At 35.9% G+C, this 27,825-nt stretch overlaps 2 protein-coding genes across 2 annotated transcripts; both read left to right on the top strand.

The window, feature by feature from the left end:
- Positions 1–82: 82 nt before the first annotated feature.
- LOC143198119 (uncharacterized) lies at positions 83–4,836 on the top strand. The gene is made up of 4 exons (XM_076407135.1): positions 83–288; positions 748–904; positions 2,214–2,571; positions 4,697–4,836. Exons 1-4 carry the CDS (start codon positions 112–114, stop codon positions 4,776–4,778), a joined length of 774 nt encoding a protein of 257 aa, XP_076263250.1. The 5' UTR covers positions 83–111; the 3' UTR covers positions 4,779–4,836.
- On the top strand, positions 4,779–27,825 carry LOC143198111 (uncharacterized). Its single transcript, XM_076407116.1, has 6 exons — positions 4,779–5,256; positions 6,981–7,293; positions 9,774–10,359; positions 21,093–21,286; positions 23,158–23,260; positions 27,612–27,825. The coding sequence occupies exons 1-6, from the start codon at positions 4,917–4,919 to the stop codon at positions 27,789–27,791; spliced, it is 1,716 nt and encodes a 571-aa protein (XP_076263231.1). The 5' UTR covers positions 4,779–4,916; the 3' UTR covers positions 27,792–27,825.

Genomic DNA, 27,825 nt, shown 5'->3' with positions numbered 1-27,825 from the left:
ATTGGTAGACAACCCAAAATACCCCGCGCAAGAAATGTTAACGTTTTCTTTGACATTTCACAGTTTAATTGTTGTATTTAAATTATCAATTAATTTTATTAGTTCGTGAAGATGTTTAATCAACCGCCCTACCCACCAAAGGACTATGTCCTGAAGGAAATGCCCAAAATTCAAAGAGACTCGCCACAGTTTACGCCCGATTCGCTACCGAGGGTAACGCAAAATACTTTGGGCATATTCTGTTCTCCTATCGAGTACCAAGATGGTGAGACACCTGATAAAATTGAGGTACTCTATCAAATAAAAACCTTTATGTGAAAAAGTAGTCGTCACTTTTATTAATATTTTTTTAAATACAAACCAAATTAGTTTAATAATTGTAAATAATATATTTTTTAGTTGTTACACTTGATTTAGTTGTTTTAGGTTATATGGCCTATAAGGAATTAAGAAAAGGTATCATACTATGTAAAGTTATGCTTTTTTAAGTCTTAATATTAATATTTTACATTCGTAGGCATTTTGATACAAAATTTAACTGGTTTAATGCCTGTCACTATGTTCTTACGTAAGAAGGCACTTTATTCGTGAATATTGTGAAATCCTGATGGAATTAAATCAATTAATATGTTTGATCAACACATCAATATATTCTTAATACTTTATATATTTTAAACTGTTTTTTTTTCTTTCATATGTTGAACGATTTTAATTCGTAATTTTTTTCAAGCATCCCTATATATTTAGGTAGAATCAGTTCATCCAACAATCATGAATAAATGGATTAATGAGAAAAGAGCGTACTGGGTGGAGAAACCAGGCAAGGATGATTTTTTTCTTCACGATATGGTGAAGAAATATTCCGTAGAGACAGATACTTATAATCCGACGTATAAACATAGAGGTGAGACGTTCAATTCAATATTATTTTATGTTTTCGCAGGTTTTTACCGAGAATTATTATCCAACAAACAATTAGGAGGTACCAAGTCTGGCGAGTAGTGAAAATCTGTTCGAGTCTTCTTTGATTTATGTGTGTTACTTTCTGCTGAATATTTTTTGAAACAACAAGTGGTAGTTCCATTTAGTATTTTAACCATTCCTTCAATGTCTCAATAGGTCATATCTCGGCAACTAAAAGTGATAACTAAGCTAAATTTGTAACAAGCATGCTTTAGACTAACAAACATATTAACCAGAGTGGAATATATAGTTTTGAAATTTTCATTCTTTAATAAAAATGTGTGAAGTTATTTAGCCGATAAACGTGATAGATTTTTTTTAATTAATCTCTTAGAACTTCAACAATCTGCCCGTTATATAATATAACTATAACATGAGTTCGCTTCAGTAAGTGATCTGCTGTACAACTTATAGTCTAAATCTTATTCTAAATACTATTCTAACTTATTCTAAAGTATATCCTGACTTATTCCAAAGACTACTACTGCAAACTTATTCTAGAGATTATTAAATCTCACTCTATGTATCTATTAATCAGTTCGTATGGTAGTTTCCGTTTGGGCCTATGCACTACACTGACATCGCACACATCTGACTGGCGAGTGTATTGGAATGCACTAATAGTCTTTCAGAGTATTTCGCACTAACACTTTGAATCATACTCATTATGGATTCTAAGGGGATATCGCGCTGAATCAGTTTGTTGTAGACGTAATATGGAACAACGACGATGACACGCAACACTATTCTGGAACCTCTGTAAGATATCTATGTTAGATTTGCTAGTAATACCCCACAGTTCATTACCATAGGTTCAAATGGGTCTAAGTATTGACTTATACACCAAAGCCTTGTTATCTAATGATAATTTAGATTTACGTAATTTAGATCAAACGTCGATCAAAATGCATTCCCAGATATTTTACGTTGTCTGCTTGCGGTTCACGATTGATGATTATTCAATTTCAACAAGTTCTACTAAGAAGAATAATAAGTTACATACTCTACGAAGAATATGTAACCCAACCGAATCAGTCCATAAAGTTTGATTTGTGTTGGTACTGGTGGGCCATGTTGCCAAAGGTCTACAAAATTCTTTAAAGCATTAGTGATAATAATTAGAGGCTAAAAACCAGCAGATTGTCAAAAGTTGTGGTTGTTGTTTTTTTTTAGTAATTAAAAACGCATATCTGAAGAAGCGACAGAATCATACTTGTATACCTAATTTAATTGCAACTGTTACATTACAGAGAAAGTATTTAATCGGTCTTACAAGTACGAGTTGGTTTGTTTGGAGGAAGCTCGTCTGCAAAAGGTTCGAGACAAGTGCGAGAGAGAAGAAACAGAATGGAGGAACAAGAACCAGTTAATCGAGAATAGAGTTCAGGAAGAGAAAAATCCACCCATGAAGGTGAAAGAATGCGAACACAGCCCCCCTTTTTGGTGGGCTGAAGGTAGAGATCCGAAGACCACCGAGGAGTCCAAGGTACCATCGCGCCCTGATGACGAGAGAGGTACGGCGGCGTTTTGTGGCAGATGGGCGGAAGAACCTTGTCTGACGGCGGTGGTTGTTGATGACCCTTGCAGAAGGAAACTTGATATGAACATGTAAATTTATTATTTCTTGATTATATGTATAAATAATGTATAGTTCATGACTAAAAATAACTTTTTTTCATAGTAAATATCAATAATACTCAGTTTACACTGCTAAGCAGATGACTGAGATTTATAAAAAACCTCTGTTTATTTATTACTAGCGACCCGCCCCGGCTTTGCACGGGTGCAATGCTGATACTAAATTAAATACAATACAGAAAAAATATGAACGTTGTATATAAAAACATAGCGGCCCGCTCCGACTTTGCACGGGCATAAAATATATATGCCTATGTCACTCAATGAAAACATGATTAAAATCGATCCAGTATTTTTGGTTCATTCATTACTGCCCTTGGCCTGCACGCATTAAATTTGGAGTAAAACAATTCCTCTTCCCCTATACTTACTATGAAAATTTCCTGCTATCTTTGGAATATCTAAATTCATACAATTTTTATTACATTACACATTTTTAAAAGCAAATTTTAAATTTGTAATATCTCCGAAAATATTTGTTTAATTTACATGCTGTAAGGAACCATATTGATCTATATTAATTGCACACTGTATTTAAGGTACTTAATTCGATAAGGATTAATGCCGTATTGCTTAAAATAGCTTCGTAAATAAGCCATTTTCTCACGTAAAAAGTAAACAATAAAAATGGTTAATGTGGGTTATCCCTAAAAGATAAACATATACCAGCGTTTTTGCTAATTGCTAAATAAGCCTAAAAAAATAGATTAATTTACGACATCACGTTAGAAACCTCTAAAATTAGCAATGTTGCCTTAGTATATTATGCATGTATTATACATATAAACCTTCCTCTTGAATCACTCTATCTATTGAAAAAAACCGCATCAAAATCCGTTGCGTAGTTTTAAAGATTTAAGCGCACATAGGGATATAGGGACAGAAAAGGCGACTTTGTTTTATACTATGTAGTGAAGTTGCATATGTCCAATATTCGAGTCACATGTAATTTGAAATAACAGTAAACTCAAGCCAACATGATGTTTAATGTATTGCCTGTTTCAATTTGTAAATTCGTTTTCGAATCAGAAAATATTTTCCTTCTCATTTTACTTCTGTTAAAAAGAGATACAACGCTGTCTGGTGTATTCTGGAACATGTAACTGTCTATAAAATTCGCCTGGTTGTCAAATGTCTTCAGAATTCTTTAAAATATTAGTGATAATAATAGGTTATAAACTGAAAAACGTTATTTTAATGCTTTGCATGTTTTGATACATTTTAAATAGCTCCTTATTATTACTCTGATTGACAGTGTCCAAGCCAGACAAAACATATGGCGTCTCTAATCCGTTACTTCGAACAGAAACGGGATAAGAGAGGTAGTAACCTCTTACAAGTAAAATTCGTTAGAGAGTTTTAAGTTCGCTAATAAACATTTTTAAATATTAAGTTGCTGCCGTTTTTATTAAAAATATTTATTGGCATGTTACACTACTGTGTGAATATTAATATTAACACGGTAACTAAAGATCAGCTTGATGTTAGCTCTATCAGAGAAAAAATTCAAATTATTTTATCATCTCTATCAAGTTATTTTAGAGGAAATTGTTAGTCTGAAAAGTATCCATAGAGAGGCTAGAGATATGCAGCTCTTTGAGGGATGTAGACATACCTTCACACACTCTTGGATGATATTGGATTTAAAGGGTGTAAAGATAATCCAATAAGAGGTTTAATGGAACTTCCAAACATTGCTTTTACAATCATTCACGAATATTTGGGTGAGAAAGCTCTGTGCAAAGTGAGTGCCGCGCGAGCTTGACCAAAAACAACGACGAGTTGATGATTCGGAGCAGTGTTTGAAGAAGATCAAGCGTAATAAACCCGAGCTTTTGCGTCGATATGTGACAACGGATGAAACATGGCTCCATCATTTCACTCCGAAGTCCAATCGACAGTCATCCGAGCGGACAGCACACGATGAACCCGCTCCAAAGCGCGGGAAAACGCAGCAGTCGGCCTTATAGTCAGGGTCGCTATAATCAGTCAAAAAATATGATTTACTATGGTAGGCCGGGGACATTTCAATTGACTTGTTATAACTATAATGTATAAATAATATGTTTCTAAAGTCATAGTTAATTATTTTCAGAGCGGGACAACCCTTCAAAAACGAAGCCTGCAACTTTTACTACAGGCACTACCCCCCACCCGACTTCCGAGCTAGAAAATAAAGAACCACCAGAACCACCAGTCACAAAACGAACGTCAAAACGCAACCGATAAAATTCCTCGTCCCGTCACGTCACGTGTGACATTTAATCGGAAAAATTCACGGTGATATACAAGTATCGATATTGGCCGACGGCACCATGGACAAAATAGCCACGGAGAACCTTTTCCTGCTGGAGTTCCTGGTGGACAGCGTCACGTTGGATCCGGACTGCGTGTGCGACGGTCCGCCCGGCGAGACGTGCGTGTCGTTTCAGTTCCTGGACAACGCGCCCCTGGACGTGTCCGAGTCCGATTTCAGCAACAAGAGGGACGCCAAGACCGACAATAAGGGCGATAAGGCGTTGGTGAAGAGCGGGAAGAGTTGCCTGTTCTCGCTCAGTCCCAATCAAGCCAAAGCGGCCACGGAACAGTTTGATATCACGGTCTCGGTGATGAGGAGGATGCAGCCCGGTTGGTTACCGGAGAAAGTTGAAGTCGGTGAGCAACCAAAACATATTTCGATATACATCGGGTTCGGTTATACTTCTTGTTTCTATTTTTTTCAAATTTAAACACCTACGGAACATATTATAGCTGGTTTCCATAGGATACATTACATAGAGGTTCATTTAAATATGCGAAACCGAGAAATTGTTTTGCGTGATCCGTTCAGTGCTGGCTCGGACACAGACCACTTTTTTATTGGTTCATTTGACTTGGTTTACAAAGGCATTTGATTGACTCATCTCTATAACGCTATTGTTTGTTTCAGTTGGTTTACGTCGCCATTTTTGTGTCTCAAATATAATCACTATTATTTGATTAACAGCTCAATTGAAAAATCCTCGACCTGACACATAGATGGCGCTACTAGAATTAAATCCATATGTTTTTTAGTTAGCTCTAACCCTCAAAAGATGCGTGTATAAATTTAGCAGTTCCGGGCACTGTCCCAGGAAATTCAACCATGAAGGATTAGTATGCTAAGTCTAGACGTGGTGAAATGAGCACCAAAGACAGTGAACGCAGTGGACGCCCCAAAGAGTTTGTTACCCACGAAAACATTTAAAAAATCCACAAAATGATTTTGAATGACCGTAAATTGAAATTGAATGAAATAGCAGGCATAGAAGATGATCACGTGTAATAAACCCGATATGACAATGGATGAAACATCCGAGTGGACTGCACATAATGAACCGGCTCCAAAGCGTGGGAAAACGCAACAGTCGGCTGGCGTAGTTATGGCGTCTGTATTTTGGGATTTATTGGGATATTATTTGGATATTATTTTGGGATATTATTCTGTGATATTCCTCTTAAACCCATAACGAGTGTAATTCAACGTGTTTGTGTGAAGTACTTCGAAAGAGTGTCAGTGCATCCCAACATAGTCGTTAACCAACTAAATATGCGACGTGATAGTGAAGGGCGTAGACTAAAACGTTTAACACCACCTGATCTGATTACTGGACATATGTGGACTTTAGAATAAGCTTTAGAATAAGACTAATTAATTAAGATAATATTTTATACAGAAGATTGCTTAATGAAGTGATTTTCTACATGCCATGTATATATAATATAGACATAAGAAATACTTATTGCCAATAAGGCAGATTGTGGGCTCACGAAGAGTAATAAAAAAAAAATTTGACTACCTTGAAAAAGGAAGCACCATCAACAGCGACTATTGCATAGCGTTATTGGACCGTTTGAAGGACGAAATCGCCGAAAAAAGGCCGCATTTGAAGGAAAAGAAAGTGCTGCTTCACCAAGACAATGCACCGTGTCACAAGTCAGTAAAAACGATGGCAAAAATCCATGAATTCGGCTTCGAATTGCTTCCTCATCCACCGTATTCTCCAGATCTGGCCCCCAGTGACTATTTTCTGTTCTCAGATCTCAAAAGAATGCTCGCTGGGAAGAAATTTTCGTCGAATGAAGAGGCGATCGCCGAAACTGAGGCCTACTTTGAGACAAAGGACAAATTGTAATACAAAAATGGTATCGAAAAGTTGGAGGGTCGCTATAATCAGTTTATCACCATTGAAGGGAGTTATGTTGAATAAAAAAAAACTAATTTTGCCAAAAAAATGTATTTTACTATGGTAGGCCGGGGACTTTTCAATTAAATTGTTATACCCACTCATAATTGAACATTGTTAATCCACATGACAATCTATTCTGTCAATTGTATTATAAATTTGAACTATTTTCAGGTAAATCGCTCATATCGGTATCAAATCTGTTCAACGAACTGATCGAAAGCGTCGAACTATCCGATGGCAGCTCGCCCACAGCTAAGACGTTGAAAGACGTCTTCAACATCAACGATCCCCAATCGTCCGAGACGGCTATCGGCAAGATTGGAGTGTACATCCGAATGTCCTGTTTCGGGAAGCTTATCGTAACCCAATTTCAAATGAACCTGGACGATAAAAGCGTCCTCTTCAAGGATAAAGACGGCAAGAGCTTGTATAGGTACAAGAAGGCGGGCAAGAAGGGCAAGGGAAAGGACGAAGGGCAAGATAGGTAAGAATTTCATGTTTTTTATATAGGCTGGGGCATCTGTTGGTTTATTTTTGATATTGCCATTTAAATACTAGTTTTCAATGTTTTCAACTCTTTTAAACTCCAACATCTAACATGAACAAACCATGGAGGAGGTAATGATTAAATGTCACTCTCTTTTGCACTCTCTGTATGATATTACTTCCCAGATTTTGATCAAACGACCCGAAAATGTTAAATAATTTCCTTCTCTATTCTGGATCCATCTCCAATGACCAACATGTGACACATTGTGTTTTACTATGCGATATTGGAGAAACACTTCCTTCGATAGTTTCTTAGTGGCCGCTGGGGCCCTTTTGTTTGTTACAAACTGACGCTAACTTTCACTTGATTACTCACAACTCACGATTTCAACTGAACTTGGATGCAAACAATAAAGCACTTACTGTACCTATTACTAATTTATTAATTGTACTATTTATGCCGAAGTGACTCAAGATTATGTTTTTGTCTTGGATCTTTCTAGTTACGCTATCAATGGATTTATAGTAAACTAGCGATCCGCCCTGGCTTCGCACGGGTGCAATGCTGATACTAAATTAAATACACTACAGAAAAAATATGAACGTTGTATATAAAAACATAGCGGCCCGCTCCGACTTTGCACGGGCATAAAATATATATGCCTATGTCACTCAATGAAAACATGATTAAAATCGATCCAGTATTTTTGGTTCATTCATTACTGCCCTTGGCCTGCACGCATTAAATTTGGAGTAAAACAATTCCTCTTCCCCTATACTTACTATGAAGATTTCCTGCTATCTTTGGAATATCTAAATTCATACAATTTTTATTACATTACACATTTTTAAACGCAAATTTTAAATTTGTAATATCTCCGAAAATATTTGTTTAATTTACATGCTGTAAGGAACCATATTGATCTATATTAATTGCACACTGTATTTAAGGTACTTAATTCGATAAGGATTAATGCCGTATTGCTTAAAATAGCTTCGTAAATAAGCCATTTTCTCACGTAAAAAGTAAACAATAAAAATGGTTAATGTGGGTTATCCCTAAAAGATAAACATATACCATCGCGGACTTTTTTGTAGACCTTTTTATGGTGTACAATACTGTAGTACATTAATTTGATCTAACTCGTAGGGTTAGGCAGCGTTTTTGCTAATTGCTAAATAAGCCTAAAAAAATAGGTTAATTTACGACATCACGTTAGAAACCTCTAAAATTAGCAATGTTGCCTTAGTATATTATGCATGTGTTATACATATAAACCTTCCTCTTGAATCACTCTATCTATTGAAAAAAACCGCATCAAAATCCGTTGCGTAGTTTTAAAGATTTAAGCGCACATAGGGATATAGGGACAGAAAAGGCGACTTTGTTTTATACTATGTAGTAATACGCATAAGCCCTAGAAAATACTTATTTAAAAAATAGGGTACGCTATTTGCTAAATATAAATTTACAAAAGTGACCAACAATGGCTGTTGGTACATTAAAAAAATCTAACACTCTTTCCATGCATGATCAGCAATCTCATCGTTTAGCTTTAGAGTATTTATCATTGCCTGAGCTTGAGTTATGTTGTAAAGATTCTCGGAAACAGATATTTTTATAATCTGATTTCTTAAAATGGTGTTCTGGTCCTCTACTCTAGCCAACCGTCTTAGATATGTTTTCAATTGAAATTAAAAAAATCGATCAGGTTTTTGATATTCATTTTTTAATAGATACAGTGAAGAAAAGCAAGTACGTTTGGTTTTCAGAAAAAGTTTATTTGGTCTTAAGAAAAGTCTGGTGCTGTTAAATCCGGAGATCTGGCTGGCCATGCTAAATCGCCGTGAAAAATTGTTATTCAATAATTGAATTGTTGAACGAGCTGTGTCTGCTGTCGCCCCATCTTGCTGAAACCACATGTCCTCTAGTCGTTGCTCTTTCATTTCAGGCACAAGAAAATTTCGAATCATGTCTTGGTACCGTTTAGCAGTAACAGTAACTGCAACACCTTGGTCATTTAAAAAAGAATAGGGACCAATGATGTTTCCAGCATGAATACCACACCATATCGTTGTTTTTAGTGGCTGCAATGATGTACTTATCGCACTGCCCATAATATAATTAAAATTAAATTAGAATAATTCAGCTAATATTAGGAGTAATGGTTTGGTTCGCTTCAATCTTCTCTCTGCTCTCCTGGGCGTTGTCCAGTAGCTGGCTCCCATGTTACTGCTATTTAGTAACCTTATTCCTTGTTTTATAAGGAGAAATTTTGGAGATTGAAGTTCTTCGTTGGTTACGTAATGCCTGACTGACAATCCAATTTCTTTGATGTTACAACAACTTGAGAGTATCTTCCGACTAACCAGTATAGTTCTTTGAGTATTAGTGTCAAGCGCTTAAAAATAACCCTACGTATAGCCAACCCTCTGCTTATCCTTATAGTTATCAATTTTTAATTCCTATTAAAGGTATAATACTAAGTGTCCAACTAGTCCATGTTTCAATACAAACGGCACGAAATCTCAAGAGGCCTCGAAGGATACGAAGTCGCGCCAAAATGGGGCTTGTCCAGCCCCGGGATCTTACTCAGGTCAGCAGGGTTACCCCGCCACCAACATGCAGACGCCTTGCAACGAGTGCGGCGCCCTGTCGAATCCCGCTTGCCTACCACCGAGCAACGCCATGAAGACCAACATGTTAACCCCCTGCAACGAATGCGGCATGCTCCCGAATCCCGCTTGTCTGCCACCGGGCGGCGCCATGAACCCCAACATGTTCGGCAACAACGCGAACATGTATCCCGTGATGAACAACCAGATGGGCGCGAACCCGATGTGGAATTGCGACGTAAGTTGTTGTCCAACCGGCCCCAGCGTACCGGACGGTAACTATCAGGAAATCGGAGCGAGCCTGGGCGGGAATTCTCTGACGATTCGGGTACACAAAGATAAAGGTAACGTGGAACAGGTGGATCCAAACGCATCGGATTGCGCCTGCGGCGGGGACTCGAACGGGAAGACCATCGATGTTCCTGGCAAGCAAAAGACACAACAGGTGAGTGTAAAAGCAGTGGCGGCGATGATGCAGAGCTCCCAAAATATAACGATGTAATCTCTCTAAAATACTAAATTCTATTATTCTATTCCTTACCAAAAAGCACTACTTATCCACTTACCAAAGTGCTAGCCACGGAAGTAACGTGGACCAGTGGAATAACCTACCGTTGGTTTTCACTCCGAAAACAACATGGTTTGTTCTTTTATGCAGGATAGTGCGCATGCGCCAAACCCGGTGATGACTATGGGGTGTCCTCCAATTTTTATCTAATGTACCTGAATTAGCTGTTTTGTTGGTCACTCGCCCATCCGTATCACCTCACATATTCTCTATAGCTCACCCAATAAAACAGCCAATGCATGTCATGGAAATATATGATGTCAGCACGTCGCAAATCTGAATTTTTATTAACTACGTTTGTCTGTTTATAACCTCTAATTATTATCACTAATGTTTCAAAGAATTTTGCAAACATTTGGTAACAAGGTCCGTCAGTATCGTTCTAAATCGGGTCGGCGATAAATCTGCTCTGATTTTACAACAAATTTAATGTGTTTATGTCAATGACCTGCATTTTGCCTACATTATATAACTTAGGCCACCAGTAATACACATTCTTAGATTAGTATATATTAAATAATGTTATAATTTTATATAAACATTTAGAGAAATACAATATACCATTTTGCGATTTTTTTAAGATACAAAACCAGCAGACAGTCGCTAATAAATAAGGTTATTATTGAAAGCTGACGGTAAACTATACATCAAATGTCAATAACTATGAAAATATCGAGACGTTCAAGATATAAAGCCATTGAACATTAATTTGAACATTAAATTTGAAACAATTTCGTTTATCAAAGAAATAAGCTAAAAAACAATTGATAAAATGTTAAACACGTTAAAACTTATTTAAGTTATAAAAAACGACTCAATTACTGTTGTTAATTCATAGATTATTATATTTGTTCCCTGTAGTTCATTATATGGTTAGCTGTTTTAATAGTATATTATTTAATATAAATTGTCAGATATCAAAGTTTAATATTTTAAATATAAATAGCCTTCAGTGCCAATCTAATTACTGTTTTTTAAATAATTATGTAAATAATATTAAAAAGGGTGTTTCAATAAAATGGCGAATGCGCTGGGTGAATATTTAACCTATAACTATCAAATCACTACCGTTAATTTATAATTCCTTATAACAAGTCAATTGAAAAGTCCTCGGCCTACCATAGTAAAACACATTTTTTTGGCAAAATTGGTTTTTTATTCAACATAATTCCCTTCAAGAGTGATACACTAATTATAGCGACCCTCCAACTTTTCGATACCATTTTTGTAGTACGATTTGTCCTTTGCTTCAAAATTGGCCTCAGTTTCGGCGATCACCTCTTCATTCGACAAAAATTTCTTTCCAACGAGTATTCCTTTGAGATCTGAGAACAGGAAATAGTCGCTGGCGGCCAGATCTGGAGAATACGGTGGATGAGGAAGCAATTCGAAGTCCAATTTATGGATTTTTGCCATCGTTTTCCTTAACTTGTGACACGGTACGTTGTTTTGGTAAAACAGCACTTTCTTTTTCTTTAAATGCGGCCGTTTTTCGGCGATGTCATCCTTCGCACGGTCCAATAACGCTATGTAATAGTCGCTGTTGATGGTCCTTCCTTTTTCAAGGTAGTTAATGAAAATTATTCCATGCAGATGTCAAAAACAAGCGCCATAACTTTGCCAGCCGACTGTTGCGTTTTCCCACGCTTTGGAGCGGTTTCATCGTGTGCAGTCCACTCGGATGACTGTCAATTGGACTTCGGAGTGAAATGATGGAGCCATGTTTCATCCATTGTCACATATCGACGAAAATACTCGGGTTTATTTCGCTTGATCATATTCAAACACTGCTCTGAATCATCAACTCGTCGTTGTTTTTGATCAAAACTGAGCTCGCGCGGCACCCATTTTACACTGAGCTTTCTCATACCCAAGTATTCGTAAATGATATGATGTACACGTTCAGTTGATATTTTTAGAGTATCTAATATTTCATTCAATTTCAATTTAGGGTCATTCTAAATCATTTTGTGGATTTTTTTAATGTGTTCGTCGGTAACAACCTCTTTTGGGCGTCCATTGCATTCACCGTCTTCGGTGCTCATTTCACCAGGTCTAAACTTAGAATACCAATCCTTGATGGTTGATTTACCTGGGGCAGTGTCCGGAAACTCGGCATCAAGCCAAGTTTTTGCTTCAACTGTTTTTTTCCCTCAAAAAGCAATATTTTATCAACACGCTACATTCCTTTTTATCCATTTTTTCATAATAACAAAAGTTGCGTCAATCAAAATGTTATAACTTACAAACTGATGATCTGAGAGCTGTCAAATTTATATACGCATCTTTTGAGGGTTAGGGCTAACTAAAAAAGATATAGATTTAATTCTAGTAGCGCCATCTATATGTCAGGCCGGGGACTTTTCAATTAACCTGTTATCTGTTTCCCGAATTTCGTCATGTGTATTTTGTATACTCATCAAAAACTACTTACGACCTAAAATATAGTGTTATTTATTGTTTGTTGAAACAGAATCACTATTTATATCGAAAACTGATTGTTGATATTGATATTAAATGGAAATATGGAATTGAGTTGTCATAGAATTAAATATACGGTCAAGTGACATCCTATATAATATGTGAAATCATTTATCACCGTCCGCTATGAAGAAAGAAAAACAAATTCAGATAATACACAAAGCAATACCGGTTATCCTAAGAGTGGTGTTATTGACCTAAAAAATTGCAAAATCATCTTAGAATGTTTGAGATTCCTCCAGCTAATGTTGTGTATCAATCGTGATTTCAAAACATGAGATGATATTGTGTAATTGTTTCTGTTAACAGAAGTCTTACGTTTTGCAAGGATATATATTTTAATAATTTATCTTGTTTCAATTTTTGCAATATTATGTTATTCATATTTTATCTCAATAATAAACATCATTATATCAATATAGAAAACCATGTGACTAGTATGTTTATACGAAAAAGTATTCTTGTAAGAAAAATAACACATTAGAATTCCAAAGTCAGTTTATTTTAAAGTAAATTATGACAATATTTGTCTTACAAGTCATGATTATGTTATTGAATTGTGTTTCTTTGAAATGTAGTTCGTTTCAAGGTGACAGCTGTTGTATTATTAGTATTTTATATTATTTTATGATAATAAGTTTTGGAAAGTCACCAAAGATGTATTTATTTATTTATTTGTATATTATAGATGCATCAGGCTCCGGGACTATTTAGGATCTGTTTACAGATATACAATATATTTTTTTTTTGTTCTGGCCTAAAAACCAGGCGGTGGAATGCATGACGCATACCTGGTCGCGGAGACTTGCCCTGGAGTGACAAGTTGGACCGGGTTATGTGGGACTGCCTCTGGGCTTACCAATACACTAAACCGAAACCGCCTCACAGTTGACCCCTGTGGATCACTACTGCTACTGCATTGGGGATATGGCACCCGCTGATCGGGCAGCCGTTATTGGGCACGAGAGCCCGGCGATTCTATTGATTCGCGAACCTGAGTTAACACACAACTGGGTACTGTTGTATGGGGGCAAAAGTTATGACTGTAGCGACGGATGAGGTCGTTTCAGCCTGGAAAAGGGGGAGAGCTTAGCGGTGACGCGGTGCTAAGCTCCCAGCATGTCGACCAGCTCGCGAACAAGCGCGTTTTCAGAAGAACTTGAGCTGAGTTGTTGTTTGTGGAATGATTGAGATATGAAGTGCTTGATTTCTGGAGTGTCAGTTTCCCTATGGATTTGATTATTTCTGACAAACCATGGAGCGTTTAATATTCTCCTGAGGAGCTTATTTTGGAAAACTTGAAGCCGTTTGACCTGGTTGGGTGTAACAAACTTGAAGTAGACATTAGATCCGTAGAGGAGTACGGACCGAATTAACATCTTGTAAAATAAGCATTTGATGGAGATGGGAAGCCTGCTAGAAGGGCAGATCAGAGGAGATATACAATATACAACACATTTAGATTATCACTCAAAGTATACAATGTTATTACAAGTATGTTGCAAGATGACAAGCAAAACATGTAAAAGCATATAGATACATGAATATATGAATGCTACAATATAATGGTCGCATAACCCATGACAGTGATAAGGATACAAAATACAAAAAAATCACGAAACATGTATGATAAACGAACATGTATGATATTATACAGATGCACATTATTAATTTTCTAATAATAGTCCTGTTACGGTTAGAAAATTAATCAGCTTGTCCACGTTCTCCAGCCTAAGGCACTGGTCCATCGTCTCACCCAGGTTGACCAACCGTCTTTGCGAGTTGTAACTTCGGCATTCGATTAGTATGTGTTTGGTTGACAGTGAGGAACCGCTTTCGACGCACAGTGGTGGACTTCCTCCTTTGATGAGAAACCCATGGGTCAGTTTGCAATGACCAATTCTGAAAGTGGTGCAAAGACCCTGATAAAACTCTCATTTCATATCCCAAAGCTTGTTTTTTTTTTGTTAGATCCCATCTGAGTTAGTCTAGATGTCTAAAGTTTCTAGTAGAGTGGTGCTTCACATTTCTACTCCAGAGGAGGAAATTTTCAGCAAGTGGCAATCCCAGAGTGGGAAGGGAGCCACATAAAGGTGATAGTTTTGCCGCTTCTTGACACTTTAGAAGTTGGTTCACGGATAAGCATTCCTAGCGGGTGTAGAGTACCATCTTGTACTGAGGTCATGGCCCTATATATGCTAAACAGTTCAGCCGTCAGTACACTCGATGAAACGGGGAGCCTGAAGTGTCCTTCCGACATCACCGATGTAAATGGTTCTCCCACATAATCATCACTCTTGGGACCGTCCGAGAATATGAAAAGGTCCGAGAAAGGGGTCAGAACTATCTCTTGGTACACTCTTCATGGAGAGATCGACAGTCACCTGCGACAATCGCCGTCGAGGTAATCTATCCTCGGAGGTGTATATCGGTGCAAAAGCCAGCGATAAGCGACTACAAACTGAACGAAATTTATGTCAAGAGCCCCTGTGTTGGCCTCTAGTGGGGTTGAGTTTTCACCAAAGATATGTGTGGTCCATAGTTAACTCATTAATCACTACATAGTATAAAACAAAGTCGCCTTTTCTGTCCCTATATCCCTATGTGCGCTTAAATCTTTAAAACTACGCAACGGATTTTGATGCGGTTTTTTTCAATAGATAGAGTGATTCAAGAGGAAGGTTTATATGTATAATACATGCATAATATACTAAGGCAACATTGCTAATTTTAGAGGTTTCTAACGTGATGTCGTAAATTAACCTATTTTTTTAGGCTTATTTAGCAATTAGCAAAAACGCTGCCTAACCCTGCGAGTTAGATCAAATTAATGTACTACAGTATTGTACACCATAAAAAGGTCTACAAAAAAGTCCGCGATGGTATATGTTTATCTTTTAGGGATAACCCACATTAACCATTTTTATTGTTTACTTTTTACGTGAGAAAATGGCTTATTTACGAAGCTATTTTAAGCAATACGGCATTAATCCTTATCGAATTAAGTACCTTAAATACAGTGTGCAATTAATATAGATCAATATGGTTCCTTACAGCATGTAAATTAAACAAATATTTTCGGAGATATTACAAATTTAAAATTTGCGTTTAAAAATGTGTAATGTAATAAAAATTGTATGAATTTAGATATTCCAAAGATAGCAGGAAATCTTCATAGTAAGTATAGGGGAAGAGGAATTGTTTTACTCCAAATTTAATGCGTGCAGGCCAAGGGCAGTAATGAATGAACCAAAAATACTGGATCGATTTTAATCATGTTTTCATTGAGTGACATAGGCATATATATTTTATGCCCGTGCAAAGTCGGAGCGGGCCGCTATGTTTTTATATACAACGTTCATATTTTTTCTGTAGTGTATTTAATTTAGTATCAGCATTGCACCCGTGCGAAGCCGGGGCGAGTCGCTAGTAACCGTATAATGCTATAGTCTATGCAAAGTTTCTGTGAACATACGTCATCAAAATGTTTAATATATCGCCTGTCGTAATTTGTAAATTCGTCTTAGCATCAAACGATATTGTCCTTCTCATCTTGTTCTAGTTAAAAAGAGACACAATGCTGTCTGATTAGTTCGAACACGTAAACGAATGAGCCTGTCAAAATCGTCCAGTTGACAGACATTTACAGAATTCTTGAAAGCAATAGTGATTTGAGGTTATAACATATACATATATAGGTTAGTACATATATTTTCACATAACCTCCGAGATGGTTTATGATATGAATTATTCTACCGTAGATTCGTTTCTTTATACTTTAGTTTATGGATAAGGCAGTCATACTGATATATGAAGTTAAGATGAAAAATTGGTCCCTGACACAGATGACCGATTAGAATAGTAAAATTATGTTTCGGGTAACTTAAATGAAGTTTATTAGTCACACGTCATTTTCATCGTTTCAGCATTATGATTGACCACTGATGGCCAAGTTTCTTGTCTTGTCTGTTTATTCGAAAGATAATAAATTAATTTTTTTTAAATAAATATTTGTTTTTATCTGGAGGAAATTCTACTATAAGCCTATATTGTAATACGTCTTATACTAATATTAAATTATGATATACGTAAGTCAAGTATAGAACGTGATAATTGATTAAGAAATATTGCTAAAACATTCCGTATGGTGTTAAGTACTTCATAAATAGGCCTGAAAACAGACAGAAAATACAGATAAGTGTTTTTTAAACATTTTGCGAGATAATATTGACATGTGAAAAAAATACCTGATTTACCTGCAGAACAAGTCGAAACTTACAGGCCTATTTCGCTATTACCTACAATAACAAAGCTATTTGAGAAACTAATATTTACACGTGTTAAAACTTTTTGTAATAATACCAGATTTCCAGTTTGGTTTTCGAAATCACCATTCAACAATCGATCAAGTGCACAGAGTAACTAAGGCTATTGAAAAAGCATTTGAGGAAAAGAAATGCCCTGCAATATTCCTGGTTGTCTCACAAGCTTTCGATCGGGTTTGGCATTTGGGATTAAACTGCAAGATGAACAAATTGTTACCGCGTAACTATTGTCAATTGCTGGAGTCATATATTTTCGGAAGAAAATTTAGAGTATAGCACGAAATGGCGTTTTCGACATTTAAAACTATTTCGGCTGGAGTTCCACAAGGTAGCATCTTAGGACCTCTCCTATATCTGCTCTACACTGCTGACATTCTAACAACAAAAGAAACACTACTTGGAAACTTTGCTGACGACACAATTATTATGGCAAACGACATATCTCTGGCTAGGGCAATAGAAAAAGTACAAGTGGCAGTCAACAAAATCTACAAATGGACGAAAGATTGGAAAATTCAACTTAATAACTCCACATCTGTCCACGTTAATTTTGAATTGCGGCGAAATAATAAAAACCTAAATATATATCAGCTAAATACCTTGGAATCCATCTTGACGGTAGATTAAATTAGAAACATCACGTTAGACAAAAAGCAAAACATATTAGAACCAAAACAAAAGAACTATACTGGTTAGTCGGAAGATACTCTCAACTTGATCTAAAATCAAAGAGGTTGATGTATAAGACAATTATAAAGCCAATTTGGGCCTATGGGGTGCAAATATGGAGTTGCACTAAAAATTCAAATCAATTAGTCATACAACGCTATCAAAAAAAGGTTCTTCGATTGATTGCCAATGCTTATCGCTACGTAACCAACGAAGAACTGCACGATGACCTGGAAATCAAATGGATTTGCGAAGTTATCCAAGATTTCGCCGTGAAACACGAAAGAAGATTACTAAATCCTAACGTGGAAGTAATACAACTGCTGGGCAGCGCGCAGGACGTCAGGAGATTGAAGCGAACCAAACCATACGAACTTATATAAAGTGAATACCTTTAGTGTAAACTATAGCTATAAGTTATTATAATTTTATTATTGAGGAATATATATTGACGTATTTTCTCGCACTCGTCTTGCTTGTAAATTAATGCAAGTACAAATGAAAAGTAGTAATAAATAAATTGATAATTACGATTATACTAAGCGTATCTAATAAAGATGAAAAAAATAAAAAGTAATAAACAGGTCATAGAAATAATAAGTTGCTTCGTATCTACATCTATTTCTCACCTTGCGTACTTTCGATGCCATTTCATTTTATTTAACCTCAGTTTTCTTCAAAGTTATCCATAACTCACATGCTATTAACAGGCCTTATTGTGTCGAAATTCGACTACATCCTACCAAATTAGATTATTTTAGACATCAACAAGAATCATACCCTCAATCACAAAACGTCATTCATACTCAAACAATGCGGGTATACCACAAAAAGTCCCGTTACCATTTTGATTGCCTATAACTTTGCTCAAAGAAAAGATAAGTAAGTTTGATTTTCACAAAAAGTTATTTGATCTTTACATTTTTTTCCTTATGATTCATTACATTATATCGGCTTAATGCTAACCGCGATTCGCTATGTAACTTTCGGCTCTTTTTAAGACATTTTGCATGACATCCTGCAATATCTGAGGCTGAATTTCTTCAATTTCTTGACGAATATTGTCTTTAAGATGTTGAATCGTTTGGGGCTTATTCACATAAACTTTTGATTTTAAAAAACCCCATAAGAAAAAGTCTGGTGCTGTTAAATCCGGAGATCTGGCCGGCCATGCTAAATAGCCACTTTTTATGAAAACCAAACTTACTTATTTTTTCTTCAAGTAAAGTTCAAAGTAATCATGATGGTAGCGGGACTATTGTCCCACGTTGTATTTAGCGGCTACAGCATTATATTTTTCTAGACAAATAGGCCATTTAATTTGTTTCTCATTAAGAATACGGGAATGCTTTTCAGCTTTTGCAGCGAGTTTCACGTGTTTACTGTAGTTAACTCCATTTCAGACGTAATGGTTTCACATTCACTAAGATCTTAAATAAGAAACATGTACGAGCTATAAATGTCATATATTCTAGAGGAAATGAATCCATAAATTAACATTATTTCTTAAATTCTGAATAAAATTTTGGAAGGTAGAGAAAGGAATATAAATAGACATACTAGATGGCTGTAAATAACGAAATATGTCTCCTGTTGGGTTTTTCTACCTGAGATTCGAAAAATTAGTTTCTTTTTTTTACAAATATAATTCTTTGAACCTAGCTAGACTATAAAATGTTGACCAGGGGCGTACTTAAACTTAACTGCTCGAAATTAACAGGTCAATCGAAAATTCCACGGCCTACCATAGTAAAACACATTTTTTTGTGCAAAATTAGTTTCTTTTATTCAACATAATTCCAACTTTTCGATACCATTTTTGTAGTACGATTTGTCCTTTTCTTCAAAATAGGCTTCAGTTTCGGCGATAACCTCTTCATTCGACGAAAATTTCTTCCTAGCGAGCGTTCTGTTGAGGCCTGAGAACAGGAAATAATCTCTGGCGGTCAGATCTGGAGAATACGGTGGTTGAGGAAGCAATTCGAAGCCCAATTCATGGATTTTACCCATCGTTTTCACTGACTTGTGATACGGTGCATTGTCTTGGTGAAGCAGCACTTTCTTTTTCTTCAAATGCGGCCGTTTTTCGTCGATTACGTCCTTCAAACGGTCCAATAACGTTATGTAATAGTCGCTGTTGATGGTCCTTCCTTTTTCAAGGTAGTCAATGAAAATTATTCCATGCGCATCCCGAAATATAGACGCCATAACCGTGCCAGGCCACTGTTGCGTTTTCCCACGCGTTGGGGCGGGTCCATCGTGTGCAGTCCACTCGGATGACTGTCGATGGGACTTCGGAATGAAATAATGGAGCCATGTTTCGTCCATTTTCACATATCGACGCAAAAACTCGGATTTATTACCCTTGATCATCTTCAAACAATGCTCCGAATCATCAACTGGTCGTTGTTTTTGGTCAACAGTGAGCTCGCGCGGCACCCACTTTGGACAGAGCTTTGTCATACCCAAATATTCGTGAATGATATGATGTACACGTTCAGTTGATATCTTTAGAGTGTCTGCTATTTCATTCAATTTCAATTTACGGTCATTCAAAATCATTTTGTGGATTTTTTAAATGTTTTCGTCGGTAACGACCTCTTTTGGGCATCCACTGCGTTCACCGTCTTCGGTGCTCATTTCACCACGTCTAAACTTAGCATACCAATCCTTGATGGTTGATTTTCCTGAGCAGTGTCCGAAAACTCGGCATCAAGTCAAGTTTTTGCTTCAACTGTATTTTTCCCTTAAAAAAGCAATATTTTATCAACACGCGAAATTCTTTTTTATCCATTTTTTCACAATAACAAAAGTTGCTTCACTCAAAACGCTATAATTCACAAACTAATGACTCGAGAGCTGTCAAATTTACACGCGCATCTTTTGAGGGTTAGGTTAAGTCTAACTAAAAAAGATATGGATTTAATTCTAGTATCGCCATCTATGTGTCAGGCCAGGGACTCTTCAATTGAACTGTTACGTTGATGAATAAGGCCAATTTTGAACATGATGAAGATTATGAATAAATTCTATTAATATCAAATGTTTCATTGCCTTCTCTTTAGTTGACATTGGGTACTAAATAAAACAATTTACTATTAAAACAGGCAATTGACTTTTTTCTCTACATTTCAGAGCTTTTTTTTGCGACCCGGAGTGCCAGGTAACAACCCATTCTCCTTCAGGCTGGGCCAATATGGAGACACAACCAATTCCGGTCAAGGTGGTGGTGGTGGCAACGTCGTCGTGAACCCGCCGGTGTGTACCGCGCCAGACGGTACCCAATTTACGGAATTTTCAGATCCGAATAAGGAAATGTTCATTCTAAGGCATGTTCTAGATCTTATTTTGTACGTTAACCTTAAAACGATATACTATTTGTTTTTTTATGAAGGAGAAAGTATTTATTAGTCATATATCACATCAAAATAATGGGAAAACTTCCATTCCACATCAGTATTTTTTTCACGGATTGGCCAGTTCAATCAGTTCATAACAGCGCACAGTGGAATGTACCATGGACAAAATTAACTTAATTTCTGACTTTTACGGCTTAGTATTTTTTATTAAATTGTTGGGCAGACTATTTGTCACTAAATAACATAAAATCATTATTTTATCTTGATTGGCCGCGCTTTTGTGTAACAATTTTGAACTTTGACATGTCAACATCAGTGTTGTACTTTTAACATAATATAGAAATGATTTCTTTTCAACTTGGCAAGTACTTCATATTGTTATAGGTAAAATCTGCCGCTGTTAAGTATTTTACAGTTTAGAAATATCTATTCATATTTGTATATACGTTTAGGTAGGTATTAAGCTAAATTGTGTGTATGTAGTAGTATGTGTGTATAGTTATTACAACGACTATTATGTACATGATTTATATTAATTTTTTTGGTGTTAAAAATCCAAGTTTGATTATTTTTTAATTTTTAGTGAGCTCCTTATTTATTTTTTTGTCGGTTCATTTTTTTTGTTAAAAATATTTTATTTTTCTCTTTTTGGTGTTAGATATTTATTCAATAAATTACGCAGTTATTTTATTTAATATTACAATGGGTAGGCCAAAGAAAGGTGCATCCCGTATGAGAAAAAATTGGGATAAAGAAAAAATGATTGAGAATAAGCGTCTTTACAAGTCCCGGGATCCGCTACCTAGCCTAGGTGACAAATGTTTTAACTAAACGACAACAAAAAGTTATTGACCCCGGGAATCGAATCCGTAACTTCCATTTGTGAGCTAATAGCTTTAGCCATTACACCATTGAAGCAGTTATCTACAGTATTTATACGAGGCCTTAATTATGCTATAATTAGTTTTTTTTGTTCTGGCCTAAAACCAGGCGGTGGAATGCATGACGCATACCTGGTCGCGGAGACTTGCCCTGGAGTAACAAGTTGGACTGGGTTATGTGGGACTGCCTCTGGACTTACCAATACACTAAGCCGAAACCGTCTCACAGTTTACTCCTGTGAATCGCTACTGCTACTGCATTAAATTTAGGGATATGGCCCCCGCTGATCGGGCAGCCGTTACTGGGCCCGAGGACCCGGAAATTCTATCAATTCGTGAACTTGAGTTAACACACCACTGGATGTTGTCGTATGAGGGCAAAAGTTATGACTGCAGCGACTAATAAGGTCGCTTCAGCCTGGAAAAGGGGGGGAGGTTAGCGGTGGTGCGGTGCCAAGCTCCCAATATGTCGACCAGCTCGCGAACAAGCGCGTTTTCAGAAGAACTTGAGCTGATATGATGGAGTGTCAGTTTTCCTATGAATTTGATTATTTCTGACAAACCATGGAGCGTTTAAGATTCTCCTAAGGGGCTTATTTTGGCAAACTTGAAGCCGTTTCACCTGGTTGGGTGCAACAAACTTGAAGTAGATATTAGATCCGTAGAGGAAATAGCAGGTTTGCTATCCCCGAACCTTTCTCGATTGCTTTCTGGATTTGGGAATGCCAACCGAACCTGGACCGAACCGACTGGAAAGCGTTTTCCTGATTTTGACCTGGAAAGATCCGCCCGATAGGTAGGACTTGATGAGAGCGGTTAGGTCATCACGAAATCATTCGAAGAAGAATCGCCCGAATATAATAGAACCAATTATTCTTCATATTTGTTAATGTCCAATACATGTTATATTAAAAGAATCTTTTTTTCGTAGAAAATAATGAAATTCGTATTTATTTTCAGAATTGGAAAGAAAAGCGAAGGCGTTGATAAGAAAAACAATTTAGAATTAGAGCTGCAAACTCCTAAAAGTCCCCCAATTAAACCTATACCTAAAAAAGTGACCGTAAGTTCATAACCTCATTTTTAAATTTAATGACATTTTCTTGGAAATCACTTAACGAATTTAAGTGAAACTTTAAGGTTATTTACATAACTTACTTTTTTTAACGAGATAACATCCTTTAGCTCCCGTATCTTTTTCTGTGAGGGGTCATTTTTGATAAATCTCAAATTAACAATAATTTTGACATTCTTGTTTGTTGTAAACATAATTAATTGTTAGATTCGAAAACCTTAGGTGTTCTTCTAAAATAACTGGTTGAAATCGATATCATATCAAAAGAAATATATTATAAAGAATTAAGCTACAAATATCGAATATCCTTTTTCATTAAAACTAAATTGAGTTAACAAAAAAAGGAGAAATAAACCAAAATAGTATTTGTAACATATAATTTATTGAAATTAACAGTGAACCAACGTTATCACATCAATTCGTTTTAAAATCAGACTATATTTTCCTTCCCATTTTATTCTAGTTAAAAAAAGACGCAACGTTAACTAAAACATTCGAAAATGTAACCGAATCAGCATAAAAAATTTCTCTGGTTGTCAAACTTCTGTAAAGTACTTTAAAACATCAGTGAAAATTAATCATCCGCGAACTTTGTTGCTTTACTTGTTTTAAAACATTTCAAAAGAGTGCTTATTATTACTAATGGTTGAGTCTGACTCAGTTATTTCGATTAGGATGCATTAGATGTAGTATAATATTAAAATAAATTATATTTCGTATATTATTTTGTTGTATGTCAAAACCAAACTGAAGAGTGGATGCGGCAACATTGCGACGTTTTAACGTCATAATAAATATAATTTAATTTAACATTATAGTATATCTAAAATCTACAGTTAATTATATAGTCACAATAGTTTATCTATTAGAGTTATAACCTCTTATCACTATTGATTTCAAGAATTTTGCATACGTCTGGCAACCGGGCGACTTTGACAGGCTCCATCGTTTACGTGTTGGAGCTAATCAGAGAGCATTGTGTCTCTATTTAACTAGAATAAAAAGAGAAGGAAAATAATGTCTGGTTCTAAAACGAGTTTACAAGTTTCGAAAGGCATAAATATAATAAATCGATTAATAACTGTGGGAAGGAATTGGGTCAAAAATTATCTAATTTCTAATGCAGATGTGCAACCTCCAACTAACCTAGACAATAAATTTACAGTCTAGACCATGGTTAACTTTTAATCAAATAGGAACCAGATAAAAACACAAACAGGTCGCTCACGACCTGTCTTAAGGTTAATAAAATTAGTGTGGTCGTAATATTGGCATAAAATGAATATAAAATCACTTTTTTTCCCAAATACGTTGTGATGTTGGTTTGGGAGAAAAAGTAATTTCGGGTATTTTCGTGTTTTTGAAAGAAATTTTATTCATATAAATTTCGGAACGATTGTCCTCCTTTTTATAATTACTGTAAAACCTCCGGGATTTTTAGAGGAAAAAAAGTGGTAAAAAACTAATGGTAACTACTTTATAGTTGGGTAAGATCCAGACTATAAAATAGATGTGTCAAAACTTCCTAAACTGTAGCTGTTCCTAGATAAACGATCTTGTTTTCGTAGCGTATTATCTATATTGCAAAACGAATGGAGTAAAAATGTTTGTTATTTCTACTCATAAAATGTTATGGTGCAACTGTCACATCATTTATGATGAAAATTCATAATTTTGATCGGGATATATGCAATATGGCCTTGATCTGCGCTTGACTTCTATTCGTGGTGGTCTGATAATATGACTTATCACGTACATAAGTTATAACATGTGAAAAGGTCTAGAAGACAAAAACTATTAGCCATGAAATGGTTAAAATAATTTCCCATTCCCGAAACTTTTTTTTATTATTTAATTAATACATTGTTACTAGTCGTTTCCGACTAACCTAGAATTTGTCTTTATGATAACTTAAATCTTGGTATATAACTAGGAGGACCCATCGGCCTTAACGCAGTCTCTGGTGAAATAATGTTTATACATGTCACCGCTGAATTTTTAATATATGCACCTCACTACACAACATCACACAAGATCAGATGGTTTGAGTCTGTGTCCTGCTCTGGTGGTATCCAAAAGTTGCAATACTTCAATATTCTCATGAGAATGAAGTCTTTCCTCATGCCACCTTGCAATTCTATTGTTTTCTTCACTAACTGTTGGTATCTGAAAGTCTCGATGTAGGTAGTCAGTCCAGAAGTAATTGGGTGCGCCCACAATACTCCTCAGGACTTTGTTCTGAAAATTTTGTATTTTGTTTTTACTCTTTGCAGAACATCCCTATAATTAAACTCTATACATGTAGGTTTCAGTATTTGCTTATATAATAGCAATTTATTATGTACTCATAATTGTGATTTTCTTCCAATTATCCAATACATTTTCCTATATTTCAATTCCAGTTCTTTTCTTTTCTTCTTTATATGTTCCTTCAGCGAAGTTTTGCATCAAGATTCATTCCGAGATATTTAGCGTTGTTATTATACGGTCTCATTGTAGGTGAATTGCACAGGAACAGATTTACTCTCGTTAATTTTGATTTTCCAAGCTTGTGTCCAATGTCACTTGCCTGTTATAATTTTCGTGTCTTCGCTATTGTCTCCGACATCTATAATCGCAGTATCATCAGCAAATGTAGCCATCGTAATATTCTCCATTTGTGGTATATTACAAGTGTAGAGTAGATATGAAAAGCTGGTCTAGCATTGTCCAATAAACGAAAAGGACCAGAATAGTCGAAGTTAAGCAATATTTGAGTGTTTTTACCTGTGCAAGTACGAGGCGCACTGGTAAACGTAATCCCTACCGCCAGCCAGATGGGCCGGGTGCTGACGGCAGAGAGTGATCAAATGTCAAAAGATAAGCTTACCTGAAATTCTCTCTCAAAAACGTTACTAGCTCTAAGACTATAAGATGAATTGGTAAAACAAAGCACTGTAAACAATCTAAATGACAGATGACAGTTGAGTCAAATTAACGCCAAGCATAATTTAGATAATCCCATTAACTCGTCAACAATCAATAACCGCTGTTTTTTTTGACAGAATGCATATCTTTTTTTTGAGAATAATTGATTTATTTGAAGAATAGTATCTTAAGTGACTATATATATATATATTAGTTATATATAACAGTTAACGGAAATAATAAATAAATAATCTTGCATAGATATTGTATCTAAGCCTAAACAGTGATATCTAAATATTTTTACTTAAATCGTGCATTCATTCATTAAGTAATTGACGGGCAGTAACAAAGAATCGTTTCAGCCTTAGCTCGGTCATGTTATCTGAGTTCAAAAGGTTCCCATTAAAACGTTAATGGAAATATTATTACCACATTAGTTAGTCATTTAGAGTTATCGTTACAAATATTTACTTTTCGAGAAATCGCCCAACGCTTGCTTTGTTTTAATATCGTGGCAAAATCTTTTAATGCTACCGATACTATTTATTTAGTGATCGTAAGAACTTTTATTAAACATGCCTGCTCGCCATCTTTATGGGTGACGTAAATGTGTTGATTGGATCCATAGATCGTAGAACTATAGGATGTTCGTCTTCTATGTTTTCATTACCACTGCTATTGTCAATTTCTGGAGAGTGTAGGTAAACGTATTTCGGCTGGAGCTCCCCAGGGGTTATGCCTTTGGGCTCCTCCCGTATATCTACTCTACACTGCTGATATCCCAACAACAAAAGAAACAATGCTTGGAAAATTTGAGGACGATACAGTCATTATGCCAAAGATATAGTCTAATCAGAATTATTTTGTACATACGTCATCTAAATTTGTGACGTCAGAACGTCGCAATGTTGCTGCGTCAACTATGAGTTTTAGTTCAGTTTGGTTTTGACAGACAAAACAATTCTAATCTAAATAAAATAATTGAACAAAAATGTTATTAAATATAATTTATTTTAACATTATGGTACATCAAAAACTACAGTCATTTAAACAGCCACAGTAGTTTATAGGTTAGAGTTATAACCTCTTATCACTATTGCTTTCAAGAATACTGCATACTTCTGACAACCGAACGACTTTGACAGGCTCATTCTTTTACGCGTTCGAACTAATCAGACAACATTGTATCTCCTTTTAACTAGAATGAAATGAGAAGGAAAATATTGTGTGGTTCTGAAACTAATTTACAAATTGCGGCAGGCAATATATTAAACATGACATATGTACAAAAAAACCTTGAATAGGCTTATATGAATTTGAAGACCTAAACAGCTCTTGGAATTATTTTTTGTAGACCTGCCTAATTTAAGCGCCCATTCTTTTGTTTACTCACCTAACATCACCCCGCTAAAAACTTTCGGTTTTTTTTCAGGTGGAAACACAATACGACCCAAAAGATGCGAAAGATGACAAAGACGAGAAAGGTAAAAAGGACAAAGGTAAAGGGAAGGACGACAAGGACGATAAGGATAAGAAAGGTAAAGGGGACAAGGACGAAAAGGGAGGGAAGGACAAGAAGGACAAGAAAGGTGGCGACAAAAAGAAAAAATAACTCATTCGATGTCAATAAACATACTTTCACGAAA

This window comes from Rhynchophorus ferrugineus, unplaced genomic scaffold (assembly GCF_030347505.1).
Source record: "Rhynchophorus ferrugineus isolate W39M unplaced genomic scaffold, kcgeb_rfMv2 rfM6, whole genome shotgun sequence".
Classification (NCBI taxonomy): domain Eukaryota; kingdom Metazoa; phylum Arthropoda; class Insecta; order Coleoptera; family Curculionidae; genus Rhynchophorus; species Rhynchophorus ferrugineus.
The sequence above is the reverse complement of the archived record's forward strand: the minus strand, read 5'-3'. Positions and strand labels throughout refer to the sequence as shown.

What these genes read in the sequence shown, in the direction of transcription:
- LOC143198119 (XM_076407135.1), top strand. Translation starts at nt 112, where the DNA reads ATGTTTAATCAACCGCCCTACCCACCAAAGGACTATGTCCTGAAGGAA. An exon ending in AGACACCTGATAAAATTGAG is followed by an intron (nt 289 to 747) that starts GTACTCTATCAA and finishes CTATATATTTAG; the next exon opens with GTAGAATCAGTTCATCCAAC. An exon ending in TCCGACGTATAAACATAGAG is followed by an intron (nt 905 to 2,213) that starts GTGAGACGTTCA and finishes GTTACATTACAG; the next exon opens with AGAAAGTATTTAATCGGTCT.
- LOC143198111 (XM_076407116.1), top strand. Translation starts at nt 4,917, where the DNA reads ATGGACAAAATAGCCACGGAGAACCTTTTCCTGCTGGAGTTCCTGGTG. An exon ending in ACCGGAGAAAGTTGAAGTCG is followed by an intron (nt 5,257 to 6,980) that starts GTGAGCAACCAA and finishes AACTATTTTCAG; the next exon opens with GTAAATCGCTCATATCGGTA. An exon ending in AAGGACGAAGGGCAAGATAG is followed by an intron (nt 7,294 to 9,773) that starts GTAAGAATTTCA and finishes TTCCTATTAAAG; the next exon opens with GTATAATACTAAGTGTCCAA.